This window comes from Thamnophis sirtalis, unplaced genomic scaffold (assembly GCF_051295495.1).
Source record: "Thamnophis sirtalis isolate CommonGarterSnake01/CBP01778 unplaced genomic scaffold, rThaSir2_p1.2 scaffold_4, whole genome shotgun sequence".
Classification (NCBI taxonomy): domain Eukaryota; kingdom Metazoa; phylum Chordata; class Lepidosauria; order Squamata; family Natricidae; genus Thamnophis; species Thamnophis sirtalis.
The window spans coordinates 41,824,336-41,848,177 of NW_028261384.1; the positions used below are offsets into that span (position 1 = coordinate 41,824,336).

The 23,842-nt window shown below is 34.8% G+C and overlaps 1 protein-coding gene across 1 annotated transcript in view; it reads right to left on the minus strand.

Annotated features, from left to right (window-relative positions):
- SKAP2 (src kinase associated phosphoprotein 2) overlaps positions 1-23,842 on the minus strand; it is a 241,129-nt gene that overhangs the window by 73,544 nt on the left and 143,743 nt on the right. Inside the window, exon 5 of the mRNA XM_014067803.2 lies at positions 23,086-23,184. Coding sequence (XP_013923278.2) covers positions 23,086-23,184 — 99 coding nt within the window. The remainder of the gene's footprint in view (positions 1-23,085; positions 23,185-23,842) is intronic.

Consider the following 23,842-nt stretch of genomic DNA (forward strand, 5'->3'; position numbering starts at 1 on the left):
TCAGGAAATGTTTCACCAATGGTGACTGCGCCAAGGACTGAATTCCCTCCCCTGCTAGGGCCAAGGAAAGGGCAGCCGCCTGCCTCTGTAAGGTGTTATGGGAGAGGCTGAGGTCTAGGCCGTGTTGTAGGAATTTGGGGATCTGTGCGACTGAGGCAGAAGCCGGTGATATTTGGAACCTCCCACACCAGGACACAAACACTGACCACGTCAAATTGTAAATTCGAGTGGTAGTAGGACGCCTGGCTGCCTCGATAGTGGAGATAACCTTGGCCGAGAGGTTGGCGCCCCTCAGCAGGCACCACTCAAGTGCCAGGCGGTCAGTTGGAGCCACTGGGGTTCCGGGTGGAGCAGGACCCCCCGGCACAGGATGACTTCCTCCTGAAGAATCCTCCAGGGAGGAGATATGGATAGTTGGACCAGGTCCGCGAACCGAGGGCACCTCTGCCAAAACGGGGCCACCAGGATGACATGGGCCCCCTCCAAAACTATTTTCCTCAAGGTTTCCTGGATGAGAGGGATGGGGGGAAAGGCATATAGAAGGCTGGGGGGCCACGGACTCCAGAGAGCATCCATGCCCTCCGCATGTAGGAAAGCAGAAGAAGAATTGGGAAAGTTGAGCGTTGCTCGGGCTGACAAACAAGTCCACTAGTGGATTGCCGAAGTGGAGACAGATCCTGTGGAATATCTCTGGATCCAGCTGCCACTCGTCATCAGGCTCAACCAGTCGGCTTGGTGATTGGCTATGCCCGTGCAGTGCCACGTTTTGCAGACTTGTCAGACGTTCTGGTGAGAGACAAACTAATCCTGTTTTCAACTATCACTGTGCCTAAGTGTAGGATTCTCGCTGAAGGGGAGAGGTGACTCTTGGGGAAGTTGATGGAGAACCCCAGGGACTGTAGTGTTCGAATGGTGACCTGCAGATCTAGATTCACCTGCGTTCGGGATTGGGCAAGGATGGGCACATCGTCTATGTAACAATGGAGTCTCACCGGCCGGGAGTGCAGGTGAGCCACAACCGCCAGGACTTTCGTGAATGCAGGGGGCGGAGGCCAGACCAAATGGAAGTGCCCTGCACTGGAAATGACAACCCCCATGGAAGAAATGGAGGAATTTGAGGTGGGTCGGCCGGATCGCAATGTGTAAGTATGCCTCTGTTAAGTCTATTGATGCCATGAAGTCCCCCCGCCTGATCCCCAATAATATGGACTTGAGGGAGGACATCTTGAATCAGCGGTAGACCAGGAAGGAATTCAGGCGCTTCAAGTTCAGGATTGCTCTCCATCCCCCAGAGCTAAATTGCCAGAAGCATTAGGTATCACCTTTCTGGATCCCTGGAGGAGGGGAAAGTCCTGAAGAGCATCGGGGGTGGGCCGAGGAACTGGAGCCGGAGATCCTCTCTGACCGTCAACCTGACCCAGGCGTCTAAAGTTATCTGGTCCCACTGATCCACGAAGGATGCTAGGTGGCCGCCTATGGGGAGACTCGGGTTTGAGTCATTGCCCCCTGCAGAAGGAGCGGCCGCTTCCTCCGCAAAAGAGCCATTTGGATTGTCCTTGGTACCTGTTCCTATATTGATAGAACAGCTGCTGATTCTGTCTATCATATCTGTTGTGGTCCAGCAGAAGCCGTTGGAGCTGCCACCAGATTCCGACAGCAAGGGGCCCTATGAGTCTGCTTTGGAGGATGTGGGGAACCCTGGACAGGGTTCCGACTCTGAGCAGGGCGCAGAGAGGCTGGTTGGCCACCAGGGGGCACCTGAGCCTTGGACCACTGGGGAGGAGACAAGGGAGTGTGATCCGGACATCAGCAGTGGGGAGGAGCCAAGGGAGTTGTTCCTAGATGCCCAGCACTGGAGAGCTAATAGGCGTAAGGAACAATTACACAATTACAGGAGGTAATTACACTCAGCTGGTGGTCATTAGGCTCCTCTCCAGACTATAAAAGGACTGCATGTCCACATGCCCCTTTTGCAGAAGTCAATGCAGGAAATAATGTTGGAGAACATTATTGTGAGCTGGGCAGGCTGGATTGCTGCCACGGCTTATCTGTGATGGATTGCTGCCCAAGCTTGTCTGTGCTGGTTTGCTGCCAAGGACCTGTCTGTCTGTTAATTAAATGTCGTAACTTATCTTTGGCTCGGAGTTTGTTGGTGTGGGACGAGGGGGGTCAGAACACATACCTATAGGGGGTGTACCACTGCTGGCGGTAGTCCTGGTTGGGGGCCCTGAAAGACGAAGGCCTACGGTATGAAGATGGACAATTATCCGGCTTCTTAGTGTTTGAAGGTAGGACCTTTTTCTTATACTTGTTCTCCACAAGGATGGGATCAAGGGAAGCTCCAAAAAAGTTAGGGCTGGAGAAAGGGGCCACTGCCAGGTTCCATTTGGACTTGTTGTCCATTTGCCAATTACGGAGCCACAGGAGTCTCCTCGCCATCAAAGAGGTGGATAGAGCTCTGGATGCAAATTTAATGGGATTCAGGGTGGTATCCACCGAAAACTGGGTAGCTGAAATGATCTTAGTGAGGTCTTAGTGAAGAGCGCGGTAGAAGGCTGCCACCCACAAGGTCGCACCAAAATGGACACCACGCCTCGTGGGTGAAGAATCATGCGCTCGCAATTCATGTGGCTCTGAGGGGCTAGCCTCGCAACGAGCCTGGTCTGGCAGACCCCTGCACCAGCCTTTTCCACTCCCTGAGGCCGTTCTGCACCTTTCAGGTCTCCGAGGCCAAGTGGGAAGCTGGTGGCGATGCTGGCGTCTCTGAAGAGCGAACAGGCTGACTAGCGCGATAATAACGTTTGAGCTGCCGTCAAAAAAATAGTCAGGACAGTCTCCACTGAGCGCAGAGAGAGCCAACCACCCTCCGGAAGCTGCGGAGCCGCGAGGCAAAGCCTCATTCTGTCTGACGAGACTGGAAACTTCTCTGAAGGCCAGTCAACAATTAATTTAAGTGAATTTAGAAATATCCAATATAATTTTATCACAATTACTACCTCATTGGAGCCACAGCTAGAGCTTGGACCAAAAGACTGAGGGAAACTGGGAGCCGAGAGGGAAAGGAGGATACTTAAGAAAAATCCCTCAGTCTCTGGACCAATCAGGCTGTGACAAACCCTGTTGTAGCCCCCCCCCCCCCCCCGCCGGAAACCACAGGAAAAACACTAGTTCTTAAACTATTAACTTCTTGCCAATCTAGTCAAGTATGTGACTAACTGATCTAAGCCAAAATCATTGAAAGCGAAAGTACAAACTACATATAGCTTCTAAAAAAAAAGAGTGTTACCCAGAGTCCATCCAAAATTGCTGCTGAACTGTAATTTTGTATATGTTTGAAATAAAAAATAAATATACTGGCAGTTGCCGTACTAAATTATTTTAACTTCAACTTTAATCAATCAATCGATCAAAGGAATACCTGTCTCCTGCAGTTGCCCATCAAAAGTCTGATTGGACAGCCATTCATCCATGATGCAATAAGATCTCCTGCTTTGGGCAGAAGTTGGATTAGAAGATCTCCAAGATCCCTTGGAGCCCTGTGATTCCATGAATTTATTAAATAAAATGTCATTTTTATTTAATTGCTAAATTTGTCCCTCCTACCAGTATGCCACACCAAATCCCTACAGACAAAATACAGGTTGTGTATCTCTGATTTAGAATACCTAGAACTTTGATCTCTTTAGGGTTAAAAGAACATGCATTTAGTCACAACTGTGATCGCAATTTACAATAATACTGATTTGTTTTTCCACTCCAAATATTTTCTTTGTAGAACTTTCCATCTTTTTAACATCACTCTCATACCTTCTCTAAACCTTATAAATTTTTCATCCACTTTTTTTTTCAAATGCATCAATTTCATTTCCCATCTGATCAAATTTATTTCATATTTGTTCAAAACATTTCTGAATTATATTTTGTGCAACTATTTTACATAGGTTGCTGTAACAATCTTGCCATTTTCTTAGCAGCCATTTTCAATCCCAAAGTGTCTTGAATAGGCAGAATAAAAAGATTCCTTTTTATATACTTTTATTTTAGTAGCTGTAACTTTAGCCCAAACATGTATCACATCTCCATGGCAACTAAGTGTAACAGTACGATTCTTTACCTTACCTTTTCTTATGCACATTCCGCCAATTATACATTTTCCTTAAGAATAAATAACATTCTCATACAGGACTGACCCCTTTAATTGGCTTAATAAAAAGCACTTTCATCAAAACAAACAAACAAACACACAACAACAATAGAAAAAGGCTGTCATCTTGTCCATTTTGAAACTTTTTTTACATCTTCTCTTACTTAAGCTTTTTGCAAATAGTTTTTGAATCTTTAAATCAAAATCTCTTTTGGTTTTTTTTTAGCCTGAAAGATTTGTATGCATTACCTCCATCCCACTCCTATCAGAGACCCAAGTGTAACCAATGCCATTATCTCTGTTCCATAACCAGGTTTGAGGCCTAACTGACAGGGATCCAGGAAATCCATTACATCTAGGACCCTCTGAAGCTGCATTGAAACCACTCCCCCCCCCAAAAAAGGGGGAGATGGGAAAGAAAGATAGATAGAAATAAATTGTTCAAGCAGGTGAGCTTCAATGAAGGTTTCTTAAGGAAAGGACACACTAAGGCTTCCTTAAATGGTACCAGAAACACTCTTTCCTGCAGTATTGTATTATTTACTGTCAAGACCCACCTAGAGGTCACCCTCCTGTAGGCTTTTACAAACCAGGATTGCCAAAGATCTAATAAACAAACGAACACTAGCTGCCAGAAGAGTTTGTATACTTCTTGTCTATTTTCTCAGATCCAACAGGATCAAACAGCTCTCATATAACTAGCTAAGTCCATTTCCTGGGCATCTCCAATGGACCCAATCCATGTTTTAATTCCAATTGAGAATGAATCTAAGGAATTTTATTCATCAGAGGCTCAACAAACCCTTGCATGATCCTGTAAAGGTTCGTTTGAGCCTTCCTTCCCTAGGAAGGAACAAGTGATCTTAAACAGGCTGTCAGGCAGCACTCTGCAGATTCAATAAGAGCAGAGAAATAGTGACATTTCATTGCTTTTACTGCCAGGAGGAAGATCTTAATGGTGCCTCTGACCCGGCTGCCTGTAATTATTGACTTGCCTACCCCAGTAACATTTGCCTTTTAAGAGATATAGTCTTGATCCTTTCCCCTCTTCCTCCAGGTTATATTCTCTTTCTCCATGAGAGGGAACAGCTGACACTTTGAGACAGTGCAGCTTTCAGATACCTAAAGTTTATTTCACAAGGGCCAGTAGCCATTCTCCTGCTAGCTATATACCTTTATAGCTCTGGTTTTGCTTGTTTATCTGGCAAGCCAAGTTATTTATTATTAGAAAGAAAAAGCACAGAGTTGCTCTGTGTTCCTTAGTCTATTGCTGATATCATCTTTAATCTCCCAGTTCTCCATTTTTTAGAACATGGACTTGGACTTCCTTTGTAATTTCTGTCTTCCTTCCTAGATGAATAGATATTCTTAGACTGTGAGCTTGTTCTTTCAATTTTGGTACAATTCTATGAATAATTTTTATGAAGATAATTTAGGATGCCTACGACAAACAAAATTCTCCTTTATTCTCATGAACATATTTGGATTACTCCAAATGCTCAACTTCCCAATTTATAGGATTATGGTCCTCAAAATTTGTGCTATTATATTTAGGCACAACATAGAAAAAATAATATACTTAGATCATAATAGTATGATCTGTATATTATTAGATCTAGTCTAGCTATGAATATTTACTTAGAATAAATACCATTTATTTATTTAAGGTATGTAATACCAGGTAGTTCAGGATAGAATTTCACTGCATATCCCACATAAAGTTAATGTGATACACTGAATATAACATTAAACATGGAATATCTAGTTTGGAGCATTTGTTCATTCATTTTTAATTATTTTTATTTGTCAAAAGAGATGTTATACAAACATCCCATTAAGTGAAATGGAGTATGAAGATGAAGACTATTTTCCAACTATCAGAAAATATTTTAATAGTAGTTCCAATCTTTAATAAGATGGTTAGCTTATGTTATGTTGTACTATTTTATTTGTTTGAAACGTGGGACTTTCTTCAGTTCAAGGATGACCTCTATACAGCCTCATTTTCTCTGGCATGAATATTCCCCTTAAGCTTAAAATATCTCTTTAATACAAGAAGCATGAGAATTGTAATCTAAACTATGAGTGCAGTAATAAATTGATTTTCCCTAACAACTTTTAGGTTAAAAAGGAAAAACTTTTGAATTCCAAGTGACCCTAACTATTTTATGCAAAATTTATGGAAGATTTTACATTAGATAAGTTACTTGATCAAGGAAGAAGTGTTTTCAGATTTTCATATAAAAAGTAGACAATGTCTTTAAAACAATTAAATTGTTCCCCTTCAGGCTCTCTCTTTTCAATCTGAGCTAACGACATAATTTAAGGATGGTCCATTTAATTAAGAGTTTTTGGAAAGCAGACAAAAGGCAATCTGGAAATGTTTGCTAAGGATTCTGATCTTTCAGAATTTAATACTGAATTGCTTCTATCAAATTATTATAATAAAACATCAATTAACAGAATTTTTAAAGAAAAATATACTTCACTTTAAGGAGCTTTTCCTACACATTTTTTCCTTTCCCCAAAAGGAATCAATTTCATTCTAACAGCAATAAAGCCACTTAGCAGTAACCATGATATCCACTTTGCTCAGTCTTTTCTCCTGCCTCTAGAGTGCGCCCAAATCACTTCTATTATTAGGAGCTCCACCATCAAATCTCTTGTATCTCCTTCATCAATATGTAAATTAAATGAGTTACTTTTCCTTTTTGTGGATTTCACTCTTTATAAAAGAAATTGAAGAAAAAATGTAATGAATAAGCAAAATAATGTTAAATTATTATTGGGAAATGATAGGTGCCTTTAAAATGATGTCGCCATCATATATATATAACAAAATAACCTATGCAGCGTGTCAATTTATAGCATCTGCATATTTCCTAATTTTGAAATTCTGGCATGTGTGTGTGTGTGCATGCACACATGTATATGCAATATACACGTGTGTACACACACACAAATATTACACTTCTAATTAAACGTCTACAATTCTAGCTAATCAACGATTAATTGAAATTGAAATTAATACAGTTGCCATGGAACGTTCTGCTTCCTATGTATGCTTGTATTCAGACTGGAAAAACTGACTTTCCTTTATCTTTGAAAGTAGAAGATAAATAGTAATCTGTCAATTTTTCAATTAGTTTTTTTGGAATTACAAAATCTATATAGTTGTCCTTAAATCTGAGGTTTTCTCCTTCATTCGATCAAAAACATATGTTCTTCTATAATTTAACTGTGTACACTTAACTTTCTGCCTTAAGTTCAATAGTGAGCTATGATTTAAAGCAATGATAAAATTTAAATCCTAATAATTTAGATATAATTGTTAATCCATATTGATAGATCTATGATGGCAACCTATCCTTCTTGAACATCTTTGCTGGTTACCACCACCACATTTGTAGTTATAAATTCTAAAATATGGTATATTTGCCTTCTTTTTCAAGTGTATAGTACATTTTTCTGCCACATTACTGCAGTAAAATAACCCAAGTTCTAGAATTTATAGAGGAAGAATAAGTTCTAACTATCCATTATTTCAATTCATTATACATATAGAGATAATGGTGAGGCAAAAAGAGGGAACGTATGAATAAAGAATCATGTACAAACAATGTTCTAAATGTGCTACAGTGTTATATTGAACAATATGCAAAACCTAATCGTATTTTATTCATGAGTCAAATGGGCATAGCAGAAATGTAATTCTAAATACATAAAATACTATGTATAAGAATTTTACAGAGGCAAATAAATATCTATCTATCTAACTGGATACAATGGACAAATTGCTTCTCTAAGATTTTAATTTGTCATAGCCAAGCAATATTTGCAGAATCAGATCCAAAATTATTTGTTTATGAATACAAAATACAAAATCTGATTTGTTGTGGTTGCCCTTGCATTTTTAAAGGTTTCTTTACCAGAAGCAAATTCAGTATTTTGATGACCAAAATATAAAATCACCACATGGCACCATAGTAAAATATTATGTTTTATTCCATAAATTAAAGTGGTGATGTATATACCAAACATGAACATGAAACTTTTAATATGACAAAGCTTGCCTTTTAGTAAATTGTAAATCAAGCACATCACTTCTTTGATGCTCCGTACAATAAGGAAAATTGAGCAACCAATGAACTACAAGATTTCTAATTGTTATTCCTTTTTTGTTACATTTATGTTGCCGACCATATAGGCACAGCAGAATTGTGCTTTTATTTTGCTTTATTTCTGACTGATTTGTCTGGAGTCATTGCAGTTGTCCTTTTGGGATGAATCTACTTAGCTTGTTTGCTTTAGCATGCAGATATAAGGGGAGCAGTCTCAACAAATCCATCTTTAAATGAAATGAAAAATGCATCATTCAGTACTTTCTTTGAACCAATGCATTGTGGGGTATAAAAGTGTGGCACAACATGCAGTATCAAACTCAGCAATGCTATTAAAATGACAGCATTGACCCATCTGGTATGAAAAGTTCCAGGAAACCTGCATGCAAACTTAAGGGTAGAGACAGAGACAATTCATTGCTCAAAAAGGGGAGGTGGGGAAGCATTGAAAAAGTGATACAAGATGGACTTTTGCTTTTGTATAACAGTTGGACCATAATAACTCCACAGCTAACAGAGTTATAAAAATATTATTATATTTGCAATCTTTGTTCACTTTCCTATGCAAAAAAAAGAAACAGGAATTATGTACATGACATAAAAGCTATTCCAAAACATAACCAAAATATGAAGACCAAAAATGATAGAAACACCACACAGGCATGAAGGTTTATTGGATAATATAATGGAACAGAAAGTCTAATTAGCAATGCTAATCTCAGTATCCTACCAAATGACAGGATGGAAAATTAAACCTACTTAGCCAAAGGAAAAAGAAAAAAAAGCTATGTCTCATTTGCTAGATATGGATTTATAATTTTACTGTAATACTGTTTCCTAGTTCTATTCAAGAGGCAACTTCTACATATAAGCATGCTATCAAAATATTCTTCTAAAAGGTTTTACTAATATTCATATTGTATAAATAAGATTGTTTAATAATTAATAATTCCATATTTGGACCTAAAATGTTGTCGTCTATCCAGTTCAGGCTCAAAAGCCTTCGTGGATATTTTTCAAGGATTTATGAATCAGAGAAAAGAAAATAATGTGAAATTTTCCCCCTCAAATTATACCATTTACACTCCTTTTTTTAAATGTTTACATAAAATCTTACCATCCAGCTCTCTAAAACACTGACACAGAGAATATTCCTCTGTAATAAATGCTGTGTAGCTGAACAATAGATGAAAACTCACATTTCATCATACTCTAGTAAAAGAAATTACACACTCCAGTCTCCAGGTTTCTTGGTGTCTCTTTATAAAACAAATCCCCTTGTGTGTATTTCAGTTCTAATACAACAACTGTCAGTGTTTCTCTCACTCTTTATTTTTGCAATACTTTCATGCACCCAAAATATATTACAAAAGTATGAGTAAGTTTTATATGTAGAACCTTTCTCATATAAAAATATGTTTGAGAAATCCAAACAAATCACTTCAGCACTATTATTAAACAACCCAATCTAATTTCACTATTTCAATTAAATATCTGGACAAAAATGTCTACTGTAAAAACTGCCAATTGACTATTCCAGAGATATACTGTATTATTTCTAAAATTGTATCAAGAGACCTTTTTTTTAAAGTCATGAGAGGAGGAAAGCTTCTACAAATTGATGTTATATTCTGGAATTAAAATTTTATTTAAAAGTTTGAAAAATTCTATCCATCAATAACAATATTTCAGAAACTCCTAGATAATTCCAACCATGCTCTTACAAGCCTGTTTTAACTATAATCACCTATACAAATCATATTTTGTTTAAATATAAACCATATAATATTATGAGTTCTTTAAGTTATTATTGTAGATCACAAGTAGTAAGAATTGCCCTTAGTCAAGCAGAAGATTGTTTGGAAAGATTTGACTATGAATGCACACAAGTCAAAGCATAGCTTTGGTGTAAAGAAAGCTATAAAGCCATAAAAACCATTGTGCAATTTCCCCAATCTGGCCTCTTACGGTCATAAAACTCAAAACATCTTTCCTGAACTGTTTTCATTCATTGGTGCCGTAACTATCTGGGTTATAAATGCTTTTCATCTCCTGACATGTTAACTCCCACAGGCTCATTTCCTGCGGAAATTGTAAATTCTTTAAATATTGCCATAATAACAAAGACATAAGATTATTATGGCTAAGGAGCATTCCCCTGGATCATACAAGAATATGATGGGTTTGATACTTAACAGGAAAAAAGTTAAAATCCAAGAACAATTCTATCAAGTTGAAATGTGAACTTAAACACTAAGTATTGTTTAGCAAATAACAACATAATACCATAATATTCTGCTTATAAATATTTTTCTCTTACACATTTGTTCAACAGCAGTGTAACCCCTACAAGAGATAGAAACAGAGCTGCTTGTAGGCTCTTCTGAAACGGTACTTTACATGCGATCAACAATACAACATTATTCCTCCATCACAAAACAGAGAGCAGAGAGAAAATTGTTGGAGACAGTAGAGTTCTATCAGTTGCACAAATGTGCAGTTGCTAAAAGGCAAATATGCTTCTCTTGTAATCAAATAGGCCAGCTCAGCACTACTGCTGGCTTGGGGCGAAAAGCAAATTCCACCAGCCACAAACTTAGAAACAGTCTTGAATTATTTGTTGCTGACCGCTGGCTGAACCCTATTCTGATGAGCACCATCACCATTAGCCACTTCTCAGTGTATTCCATCACCCAATGGCAACAGCCGCATGCTACAGCTCAGCCTCCGAGAAATTGATCAAACAGGGTAATGAGACTATTCCTTTTCCGAGGTTATTTTAAATGAATATAAATATTTTCTTTCTACATAATTTGTCCCCAAAGGTCACAGATCTCCCGATGTTCCTAAAGAAAAATGCTACAAAACTCCAATCTCCATATTTGAAAGGAAAAAACAATTCTGCAGTTTAATTTTTTGGGGGGGAGGGGGGGCAATGGCATAAATCTTAATGCTCTGGCAGCATCCTATGCGATTGATTAAAGAAAACATTTAAGCTGCACATTTTAGTTACAGCTGAAAAGATATAATGCAATTTCAGAAAGATGTATAACCAATCATGACTTACTTATTATAAAGCTTCCACTGAAGAGCCTTTTTGCTAAATAATCTAAACTGAAAATACATGTGAATTGAAAATAAGGATTAGAATCTAAAACTGCCTTACAGAGTCTCTTCTCTGCCTATGGGACCAGTTATCCAGGTTCCTGCTGAAACACTTCAAAACCCCACCCCCACCCCCAAAAAACTACCCTGCTTTTGAGAAGTAACATGAATCAAAAGATTATTCAGTAATAATCCAGCCCAGCCTACCATGTAATGCAGAAATACTCATTTGGTTGCATATGAAGCGGTTTGCATTTCAGACCAATTGTATGGTTGAACAGACTTAAAATATTGGGGCAAATATTTCAGGTAGATATTTTCATAATGAATTTTGTATGGGTGCTCCTAAATAGAAGTTTAATTCACTTATTTTTCAGACAATGTTAACTTTGTCCAGTTACAAAGACAAAAATAAACCCTTTCACATATAAATATAATATTCAAATATAGTTTTCAGCAATAAGTTGAAAATGTATATTCATAATCTTCATTTGTTGCACAATTAATGGAGCATTTATAATGAAGAAAGAATGTACTGGTCTATTTTGAGCATCATGCTAAGTAGGCCTTATTACACTTGCTTGCTTTGAACCTTTGAATAACAGTGATGCTTATTTAACAAATCATAGTTTTAAAACAATTACTCTAGGATTATATGAATATAACCACAATATAAAGCCAAGTTCTGTATTCTTAGAGGTTATTCAGAAAGGTCAGAAGCCTATTTGGCAGTTAGACCAATCAAATCTTTTCTACATTGCTAATATTCTATATTTAAATCAGCATCATGTCATTCTAGCCCCCCCCCCTTGTGGCTAAACAATACATTCATACTATATGATTGATCCAAAGTTTGAACTTTACTACTTTGACCAGAATGTGTAAATTCCTGCTCATCTGCATATATACTTGCCCATATTTTTTCTTCGTAGTCAGTTTGGTATAAGTTATTCTCCATCTAAGTGGTTCCCATAAAAGTAGATTTCAAGCTTTCATTATTCAAATACTTTCCCAACAAAGGTTCATCTAAAATATATTGTCATATTTTTATGCCAGGAAAATATTTTACTTCTCTTAAGCTTTTTTAAAGACACAATTATAGCTGTGCTTACTCTTGGGGGGGGGGGAGTTGCTTTGATCATGTATATTTTAATACATAACTTTATTACCTTGTTAATTTATATAAACAACCTAGGAATACTATTTAAAGATAAAATATTTTATATGACAATACAGTATCAGAAAAAGATGCACGCATCATTAAGAATTAGAATGTTTCTACAAACATTTTCTTCCAGAAAGTAATATTGAGAATATAATATTTGTAACAACTTTTTAAATGTATGCGTACTTATTACAAGTTTTTTACTCATTAAGTGCATTTCACTTTTATTACTCATGTTTTGTGCGTGTTACTAAGAGATTTGAATTCATATGTCCAACAACACTAACCCAGTTCAGAATAACCACCTTTGTTAAGCCACGAATAAAATTTACAATGAATCTCATTTGAACTACAATTTAAAAATTAAACCTTAATATAGTTGTGTTTTCATTATGCCTGCTTAGGTTAGGTACAAAATAAGAATAACCGCTTATGCCAGCAAAGAGAAATGAAAAATCCTGGTTATTATTATTTAAATTACATCCACCCTAAATGAACCATAATGAAGATTTTTATTATTATTTTTATAATGATGAGGGCCATAGGAAAATCTTAGCAGAGGTAAGAGATATGTAGACAGAAAATGTACTTTTTATTTTCTCAAAATACTTGAAAAAAATAAAAAAGAATAATTGGAAAAGTTAAATAAATTACCTCAAACCTTTTTTATTTTCTTGTTTAGAACTTTTTTTAACTTGGCAATGTTAAGAGGTATGTGCTTCAAGTCCTAGAATTCCAAAGCCAGCATGAAAAACAATGGTATATAGACTATCAAATACAATACATTAAGAGGCTCAAACATTGCCATCATTTATCAGTCCCCCCAATATTTTCTATTAACTTGTAATGAGAAGATTTTTATTCAAGTATCACTACTTTATAACTGCTATATTCAGAAACCTCTTAAATGCGAGACGAGATGTATTTCTGCACCATCCTTATGGAAGGACTATATTGTTCACCAAAGGAAAGAAGGTGATTCAGTATCCATCTTTGCTAGAAGGCTTGGGGAATTATCAAGGACAACTTTGTATCTGTTATTGTCTAGGCTTTATTCATTCTGTTTTACCATCACGTTAATAACTTCCATTTTACATTTTTCAAATCCTTTATTTCTTAAACTTCAGGTGTTTATACTTCTGTAATAAAGCATAAAATGCTTTAAAGAACTCCAGTTAGTAAGCTTAACTATAATTTAAATTATACTTTTCCAATTCAAAAGTAAATAAAACTTATGTATTTTATCTTCTAGATTTCCAAAATAGATCAATAAATTGTGGTGGAAAAATGAATAATGCATCTATTATATTTTTCCCAAAAGCCTCATTTTTTCCCTAAACACTTCCAGAAAAAAATGGTTTTATTCCATGGCTTCAAAATTTATGGAAATTTTATATTCTCGCATAAGTGTTTCTATAACCAAAACTAGAGCACTTACTAAAGATTTACATGTTAACAAATCTGACACTAATTAACTAAAACTATCATAAGTGGCTTACAATCCTGCCATTATTTTTCAACCCATAGAAATCTGTAACTATGGGATGCATATAGAAAATGTTTATTTCTTTAATTTACGGTATACGCAATCCTTGCAATCAATAGTTTCCTAAGTGATCCATACAATCCATATGAAATAAAATCTAGACAGATCAAGTATCTTCACAATTCTTAATCCAACCCAAAACTTACATAATGAATGTAAAGGTCTGCTGAATCAGAACTGGTCTTGTTAGAAGAACGAACTGCTCTTCATAATTGCATCTAACATTATAAGGTTTAATTTTTAACAAAATGAGACAAAAGTGCATAAAATTACCAAGTCAACAGTACATGAAAATTAGCAGCTACTAGCATGAGAGCTATAATCAATACTCTAGCCATTTGACAATGCCAGTTGCAATGGCAAAAGAATCATCACAACTTCAAGTGCCAACAAGCCAGATGGTGTCAGTAGAAAAATCACTACACTCACTGGCAGCTTAATCCCATGATTAGTGCCCATAGGAAGGAATAATGAAAATAAGAAATAGTTAGAGGTGATAAAGTAACGTAGTTATTACAAACTCATGGCAAGTGTTTAGATTATTTTAGAAATTCATCCTCTTAACACTTGGTAAGTAAAAAAGTTATGTTGACAAGAGATCTGTAATTTTGAACAAACAAATCATTTCCGTGATTTTCTAGAGATTTCATAATCACTGTAGATGTCCATTCCATTTTTGATTTATTTATATATATATATATATATATATATATATATATATATATGTATGTATGTATGTATGTATGTATGTATGTATGTATGTATGTACGTACGTGTCTGTGTGTGTGTGTGTGTTGCATTGAACCTGGGTTGTATTACATATCAGGCAGTTATATTAGCTACTAAGCCACAGGTTCTCTTCCTTTATCAGATGTGTGTGTGTGTGTGTGTGTGTGTGTGTGTGTGCGCGCGTGCGTGCTGATAAATAAATAAAGGGAGACTAGTATAGATCTATTTCAAGCTATTTAGCTCTCATCAGCTAGCCATACCCTTATTGGGTATGGCTAGCTGATGATATATTTGTTTTAATTTTGTGGGCTTCTTCTTTTTCTAAATTAAATCCTAAAACACACAGAAACAATCCCTACAAAACAAAAACTTAACTGAAGCAATCAATGCAGAAATAGTATAATCTCAGATCTTAATTTAGCTAGTTTATAGAAAGTTAGGCAGATAGTAGACAGAAATCCTTTCACTTTACTTCTAACAAGCTAAATATTAAATTAATACCTGATAATATGGTCAGTCTCATTGGTCCTTTTCCATTTGTTTGCAAGCAGTAAGCCACAATCCAATTATCATTTTATTTTCCTCAAACACTAACTTAAGTAAAGTTGCATTCTAGCAAATGCACTGGATACTGTTCTAACACCTGAGACAACTATTTATGGTGAATAGATGGTATAGAGTCACCATACACTGTGCTTTCCTGGGGATTACCACCTTGATGTGATGAAAAGTTTTAATGACCCCAAAAGCAATATCAGTTGGTAAGAACAAAAGAAGAAGTGTACAGCTAAAAGTAATCTACAATGTGAGGGTGGCTGGAAAAGCTTTGCAGTTGTGGAGAAAACCACCCGCCACAAAAATAAACTCAAAAGTAAATTCAGAAAAAAGCAAAGGCAAATCATTTCTATATTATTCCTACAAACCTTAGGCATGATGATGACAAAAACAGTTTTAAAATATTGCATGTCAATTGACTCCTAGATTAGAAGTCACTCCTCTATTAATAGAATAGTGATCCTTTATAAAAATTCTGGAGGTATGGCATAATTGAATCAAAGCCAAGTTTGGTTGGTCACTGATGGTATCAATATTGAAAGAAGAATTCTTCTGAACCATCAAATATAAGACATGTGAATCAGGAACACATGTCCTGAAATTGGAAATAAAGTTAGAATTCACAACTAGGTGTTTTAAAAAATATGTGAAGTTAGGTAGTCCAGAATGGGCCATTTTAAATCAGATGATTATATAATATACTTATTTGAAGAACAGAATGGCAGTAATATTCAAAAACAAAAGACCAAAACTGCTAAACATAGTGCTTAGCTATATTTCCATAAATTACAGCATCATATCAATTAGAATTAATGGCTATCATCCTCAGTGAACATTAGTAATAGCAATATTTATATGTATGTCTTAATCACATAGCAAAAAAATATTGTTATAAGTATATGGGTTTGGGGAAAATAATACTTTGCTTCTTTGCAAAAATTGTTACTATTTCATTGTACTGTGGAACAGATAAATTTTAAAAAATTTAATAGTTACAAAATTCTATTCAATAAAATTAACACTTGATAATATTTAGAAAAAAATAAAAAGCAATCATAAATATTTAAAACAACGCCTCACTATACTCCAAAGCAGGCAATATCCATTATTAGTATAGAACAATAACAAACTGAAAACTACTAATGTAGTTTGCAAGTAACATGAAATAATACCACACTAATCACTAGTCAAATTAATAAGAACTAAAAAATTACTTAATAATAAATAGAGAAATGGATAAATGCAATCCAGTTAAAAAGAGCACTTTGAGATATTGTGGAACAGTCCATTAATTATTAAGTGTCAAATATATATGAATTAAACTTTAAAAAATTAAATAGAGTTGTTGTGTCAGCAAGATTTGACTTGAAGGACATATAATCAAAATATAAGATCATTATATGAAACAGTTTCTCGTTCCCCAACTCTTCACAAAAGATCTTGATTAGCTGTGAAAAGGGATAAGACACACCGTCAAAATTCGAAAAACAGCAAGTCCGGTATTTCAAAGAGACAAAAATACAGTGATCACAGGAAAAAAAACGAATAATAGGCATAGAAAGATGGAAGATGGAAACCTTGGGCAGCAAGTACAGCATACGAGAACTGAGTGCAAAGGTAAATTGCATTCCTAGCATAAAGGGGAAATAAGACAAAGAAGAAAAGACAAGGAAAAATATCTCAACCAATGATGTCGACAAATAATGGTAAATTAAAAAATGTTTTAAGAAAATGAGAAAAAATACAAGAAAATGTAAAAGCAAGATAATACCTCAGGAATAGTCACAGAAGAGGAGACAAAGAAGCTTTAGAAGGTAAGACTACTCTGAAGCTTTCTATGAATTGCAACGAGAGAAATATTTTCAGAAAGATAATTTTCAAGAATCTACTGACTTATAAAATGCAATATAACAAGCAATTGCTAGTTGTCAAACAATAATCAAAGAACTAAGGTAATAATAAACTTGTGTAAAACTGCAGAAATGAAGAAGTCAAAAGTGCTAACAACTTTAAAGAAGAAATATGGAATAAGACTATAATATGTGGTCTAGGGCAGGAGTTTTCAAAGTTTTTCAAGCTACTGAAATTTTTAATAAACATAACAATTATCAAAATGGTGGTCATGCTGTCTTTCAGTTGAGAATAAGCTTCACTCTTTTAACTGTTATTTTAGAAAAAAATTTATGGATGCCTCTAATTAGTTTTGCTCATAAACAGAGCAATGCAGATCAGATGAAGAATCTAAGTCACTATGAAGCAGTGGATTGATAAAAAGTAACTGTGGTCACTGACTTTTAAAATTACCATTTGGTAGCATTAAATTACTATAATGAAATATGGATCAATAAAAACTAAATGCATTGAATTCATTTTTGCACAAACATGGTATGATATAAAATCTGAAGGAATCAAAAATACAAAATGGCAGCAAATAAGAACAACAAAAAATAAAGTTGATGTTATCCATGATGGAATAAAATTCCTTAATTCAAAATTCCAAGCAAAGTAGCAAATTATCTAAGTCAGCAAAGAAACATTGCTAAATTGCATAAGACTTATATTTATGCAAAAAAGATGTAGGTAATCTTTCAGCAAAACCCAGAGTGAAAATATACACAAAGGTTTGGGACTTACTCTATCTATCAAAAACAAGTGGAGGTCTAGTCAGAGAATATGCAGGACAAGTCTGCCAGTTGATAAAACCCAGACTATTGAAAATTAAATTGGTTTCTTCCCCCCTGCATTTTTAGATGTCCATTAAGAACTACATTTTTACCATGTGTTTCAATAGGGCAATCTAGGATGATTTATTATCTGCAATGCTTATTACTTCTGTTGTCATTTGATTTTTTATTCATCATCGTGAAATAGTTGTTAGTCATATCAGAATTCTTATTTCAGTATAAAAGTATCAGGTATAAGTATTTAACTAGCTTTTTAAATACACACTATTTCTTCTAAGTATACTGTACAGCTTTTTCTTAATAAAATATATGTATAGCTGGGGAACTAAAATCCTTCCTTCAAAACCTTCCAAATTTTAAAAATGAAACAAGTTAGTAGGTCAAAGACATCATTTTACTTCTGTTAGTTAGCCATTGGTAAAACTAGTATTTTAATGTGATCTAAAAGCTTTAATGAAGAAACACATAAGTAGTATGTCACAACTGATTTTTATAAAGCATAGATTTTATTTTGCTCTGTATGGATATTTATATGCCACCATTTTTGAATGAGACAACTACCCTGACAGGCAAATTTTCAACGTCCATTTTCCATTGTTGAACTCAGGCTAAAGAGTTTATTTTAAATCCTAAATCATCTACTTATAAGCATTCTAAGCTTCAAACAAAAGTAGACAAGTTTTGATTCATAACAAAAAAAACCACTTCAGAATGAATCACAAAATCATTAGATTTTTTTTTCCCTCCACCTTCCATTATGTCTGGTAGTTAAGCTGCTTGAAATTTGAAAGATGCGGAATCAAGTTGACATGGTAGGCTACTATAAATTTTACCTATTAACTGATTGTTATCACTTACCTATATTCCTATGAATAAATAAATAATGATGTAATATAACTATAAATACTCACATAGTATTTTTTAAAATCTATCTTCAAGCCTATAACCAGAGAAAGATGTCTACATCGAAGTTACACCAGAACAACGGGAGAAACTCTGGTGAAGGAGAAAGAAATTTCATCAAAAGGATGAATTCTTTAATCTTTTGGCATGTAGTCCTATTTCCATTCCACTCATACATAATAAAAATTTCCTATAAAGTAGAAAAGATTATTGAGGGCTATTTAAATCTACTTTCTTGCATCTCTGTTTACTGGTTCCTGTCAGATAGACCCTTCAGTATTCCATTAGTCTTGAAAGTAAGTCATTGTATTATCTATTATTTGGGGCAAAGAAAGATTGATTTTCTTTCATTTGTATGCCAACACATACATCTGAACATTCCAAAGTACATGGATAAACTCTGAATTCTGACTAATAGCCATGCAATTTCTGATACTAATTTTCTTCATGAAATCATATAAACGTATTAGGTTCATGATTGAATCATGGGTATAATTATTATCATCTGACTTATGAGGAGGCCCACACACAAGTATTTCAAAAATTAGCATTTTTTTAAAAGCTAGCATAGTGGAAAGTAGAAAAATCAGAGTCAGGATGAATCACAAGATACTACAGTCTCGAAAACTCTTCTCTGAAATAATAATGTTCCATCCTACTATATTATAGTATAGTGTTGGGATGAAAATGAACTAAGGCATTGTAGTATGAATGACCTTTCTAGAAACAAAATCCAGTGATTTTACCGTACCCTAGCTTTTTTTCCAAATTAAGATCAAACATTAATTGCAAATAGTTCACATTTCAACTTAGTCTCTTAAAAAACAGCAATATTTGCCAAGTAAGATTTATATACAAAATAATATACTCCTGTTATTCTGATTTCCAACTCTATCAAGGGTGAACACTGTCAGGTCAAGGCCTACTCATTGCCACAAATATATTAACAAATGTGCAACACTGTTGTACTATAGAAGAGGCCATCATTTGTTTTACAAGAAAACTAGTCATCAATAAATAAATAAAATCCTATTCAAAAATCAGTTATCCTAAGCCTTTGTACAGAGAAGCCCCTACACCTTTCAGACAACTTGTATTAATGAGCAGTCGTGACTATAGAATCTCCATCAGTTTTTCTGACAAAGCTGCAACTAGTCCAGCTTCTCATTGAAATTCCATTAATCTGGTACAGCCGGGTTCAGTGTGAAAATCAGACCTCCATCTAAGCCTTTATCAGTTTACAATAACCTACAAGTGAACTCTGCCTCATAGCATATAGCAAGTTATGATTTTCCTATCAATCAGACCAATAGCCAATAAAAGAAGAGCCAGGCAGGAACTGTATGCTGGCTAAGAATTGTACATCTTGTTTTATTTGAGGTGGCTTCTTCACAACTGTTTTTCTCACCTTCGCAGCTTCTTTCTGTTTTCATTTCTGTACGATGACTGGGCCTCTGTATTATTCTTCCTGCTAGAAATTTAATTGCTGCTGACAACTGAGTCAAAGCATTACTGAGGTGTGCCTGAATTTCATTAGAAGATGTAACTTATGCATCTTTTCTACAGTACCTAATAAATCATAAAGAAATCAAAACACGTATGGCTTGAGGGGAATAACCGGAAAATTAGGTAGCCATTGGGGAATTGAATGGACTTTTGAACTAGAGAGGGAAGGGGACAAATAAATAATTTGTTACAAGACAAAGAATGGGAGCCAGCCACAGACTTTAAATGTATGTAGAGAAGTATACGTCAAAAATCAACTTTTTCAGAAACAGCATTCATGTTGCAAAAAGCAGATGCATTGTTCAACTTTATATTCCAAAAAAAATTGGAATTCTAACTCATGCCCTCCGGGGGAACCACAGTCAAAAAGACACAGCAGTTACCAGTTTGACAGAAAAGAAATTTGAGAGCCTTCCCCATTTAATTATTCCATTGATGGTCAAAATGATCTTTCAATATAGTACTATCCGGTGATTGTCTTTAGATGTGTTTTTATACCTTTGCAGAGAGATTTAGCTATAGATGACTGATCAAGGTTGCCACTGACTGCTTGTAATTTCTAAGCTTCTATTTAAAACAACAGTGCCCATCATTTTTATCTTTATATATATATCATTAATCTATGTTTCCACAGAACTTATAAATGTAATACCTGGAACTCTTTTAAGTATTTTGCATATGAAAAAGTATATGCTTTCATAAATAATCTGTCAAATTTCCACTACTACATTCAAAAGAGGGTTTACATGGTTAAAATGTGAATTTCCTTAAGGCATTTAATTGAGAGAAAAGGAGGACTGAATTAAAGAATTAATCTTAAACTCACATATCCATTGTGTTCAAGGGGATTTATTTCTGAACCCTCCATGCTATAAATAGAATTCATTTCTCTACTAACAGACACCATAGTGATTTATTGGACAGACATCAGTAAAAACTTATATAAAGATTAAATATCAATATTTATGAGATGTGAGAGAAACATAAATAGCCTAAATATTATACTCTTCGGGTAAATTCCATTAACTTTATAGGATCTGTGCAAGAAGTATACATATAATTTTGCTAATGCTTGCCTGCAGCCTACACTGATAGCTATGAGATACTCGGCCAAAATTATTTTACTTTCCCAAATTAATTATGGATAACTTCATCTCTCTGTTCAACATTTATTTCAATTTCTACATAATAAGTAGAAGATTGTTGTCTTGTTCAATAGGCATTTTGTTAATTTAAGTAATCTTGATTTTTTTTACAAAATGAAAGACTTGTAAAATATTCAAATTAATATAATTAACATAGCTTAATAATAGTATTTGGAAGCTTCTTAAAATTAATAGTTAATGCATTTGTATTGGTAATACTTAGGGCTCAGGCTTCAACATTGTTCAGCAATTGACTTTCTACTTTCATAAAGAAAAGCAGTTGTCTATTTTTTGTCTCAAAGAAACCAGAAAAAAATCATTTCTCATGCTTGTTTCTTTGTATATGTATTCAATGTGTTGAATATGTCCACTGCCATAAAACACGGAGAATGGAACGCAAGCACCAGATTTGTCAGATAAAGACAAAGGTTTATACTCTATTTAATGCCTTATGGGAAAAATAAGTCTAAAACTTCATCTAATCTAATATACCAATAAATACATTTATTTAAAAAAGGCTATTAAAAGGCTATTTTATTCCTGATATTTAACTGACTCTTAGAATATAAAAACAAAGATGGACTCAAAATAGGAAAACTTTTATTGTTAACATTATACAATCTACCGAATTCGAAGAATGTAAATATCCTGCTTGCTTGGCTGTTACAAGGTTTACCACTTTGAGTTATCCCCATCCTGCAATAGGCATAATTTTCTATCTCATAAATGCAATATATGATTCCAAAGGGAATAATCTGAATAACGTAAAATGTAAGCATATCATGCATATTTTCATTCAACAATTGAAACAGAGGTTACACGGTTTGATTAATATATGGCAAACCACCACTTCCCTCGACAACCCTCATTTGCCAATCTAAATTTTTGAGCAACAAATTCATATAAATTGATAGTTATATGTATGTGTGATTTATCAAACATTGCTCAATTCTTATTAATAACAGATAGTAAGCCATGATTCTCTGAATTATTTTTCCTTAAAATAAAACTACAACTGATTATGGTTTTTATTTTAAAAATGGTGGGAAAAGTGTTTAAACCTTTAAAAATAATTGTTCAATAAGTACACACTAATTTATTAATTGGAAAAATCTTAAGAATAAATTATTTAATCTTATCCTATTTTCTATTTGCAAGAAAAAGAAAAAGAAAAACATTTCAGTCATTGATTTCTCTGCTTATGAAGGACATCTAAGGAACCTATTTTAATTTTAACACAAAACAAGCAAATGTATCATTTCAAATATTATCATTTCACCATGCTTTTTCTGCCACTAGAGAGTGCTCTTCAGTTCCTTAACAAGCGTGGAAAGGTAAGAAACTTTTCAGGGCATTAAGCTTTCTGAGAATTTACTGTTCTCAAATTATCCTACAAAATCTTCTTATGCAGTTCATTAGAAAACAACCAAACTACCAAGAATATTACAATTATTTAGGATGAGATCTAGAAAAATCACTCACCATCAGAAGGGCCTTCATCCTCTTTATCACATGCTAGAAAGAGACTGTCAGGGGCAGCAGGACAAGACCTTTCATTCTCTTCCCCCTCGTCATCACCTCCTGCACATAATAAAACATTTTCAGTGATTAAAAGCAGAGAGTTTCAGTTTTACATTATGCAGACAGCAAAGCTTTCCCAATTGGTTATTTTGAGATGGCAATCTTCAGTAGCTGAGAATTCTAGCATCATACTATCAGGACATAATAGGTGCCAAGTTTAGGACAGCTAGCATAAAGGGCACCTTGAATTTCAAGATCAACAGTGGATTTCAGAAGCATACATCATGAACTCACAACATTAGGCAGAGCTTTCCCTTCTAATTAGCTCACAACAAAAGTTCCAAAACTTAATTGGTATAATTTCCAATGCCTTCAGTGAGGATAAAAAAAACATTCTATTTTAAAATCTCCCTAATTCAAAAAGGAAGTGTAAAAATAAAGAGATACATTCACTAGATGGTTGAAATGGCACAATAAAATGGATTTCTTTTTTAAAAAACAGTGCTGGGGAAGGACATACTGCCTGATCCTCTTGGGTATTATTGGAAGAGGGGGAGCTTGGCAAACACAGAAACCTGACCTCACTCCCCCCTCAGTTATTTCCAACACTCAAAGGCCTATTTTGCAATTATAACTCCTCAACATCCCAAATTTTCAAAGGAAGGATGTGACCAGACTACTATCACAAGTCCCCGAAACATTCAGGCTAAAAAATGAA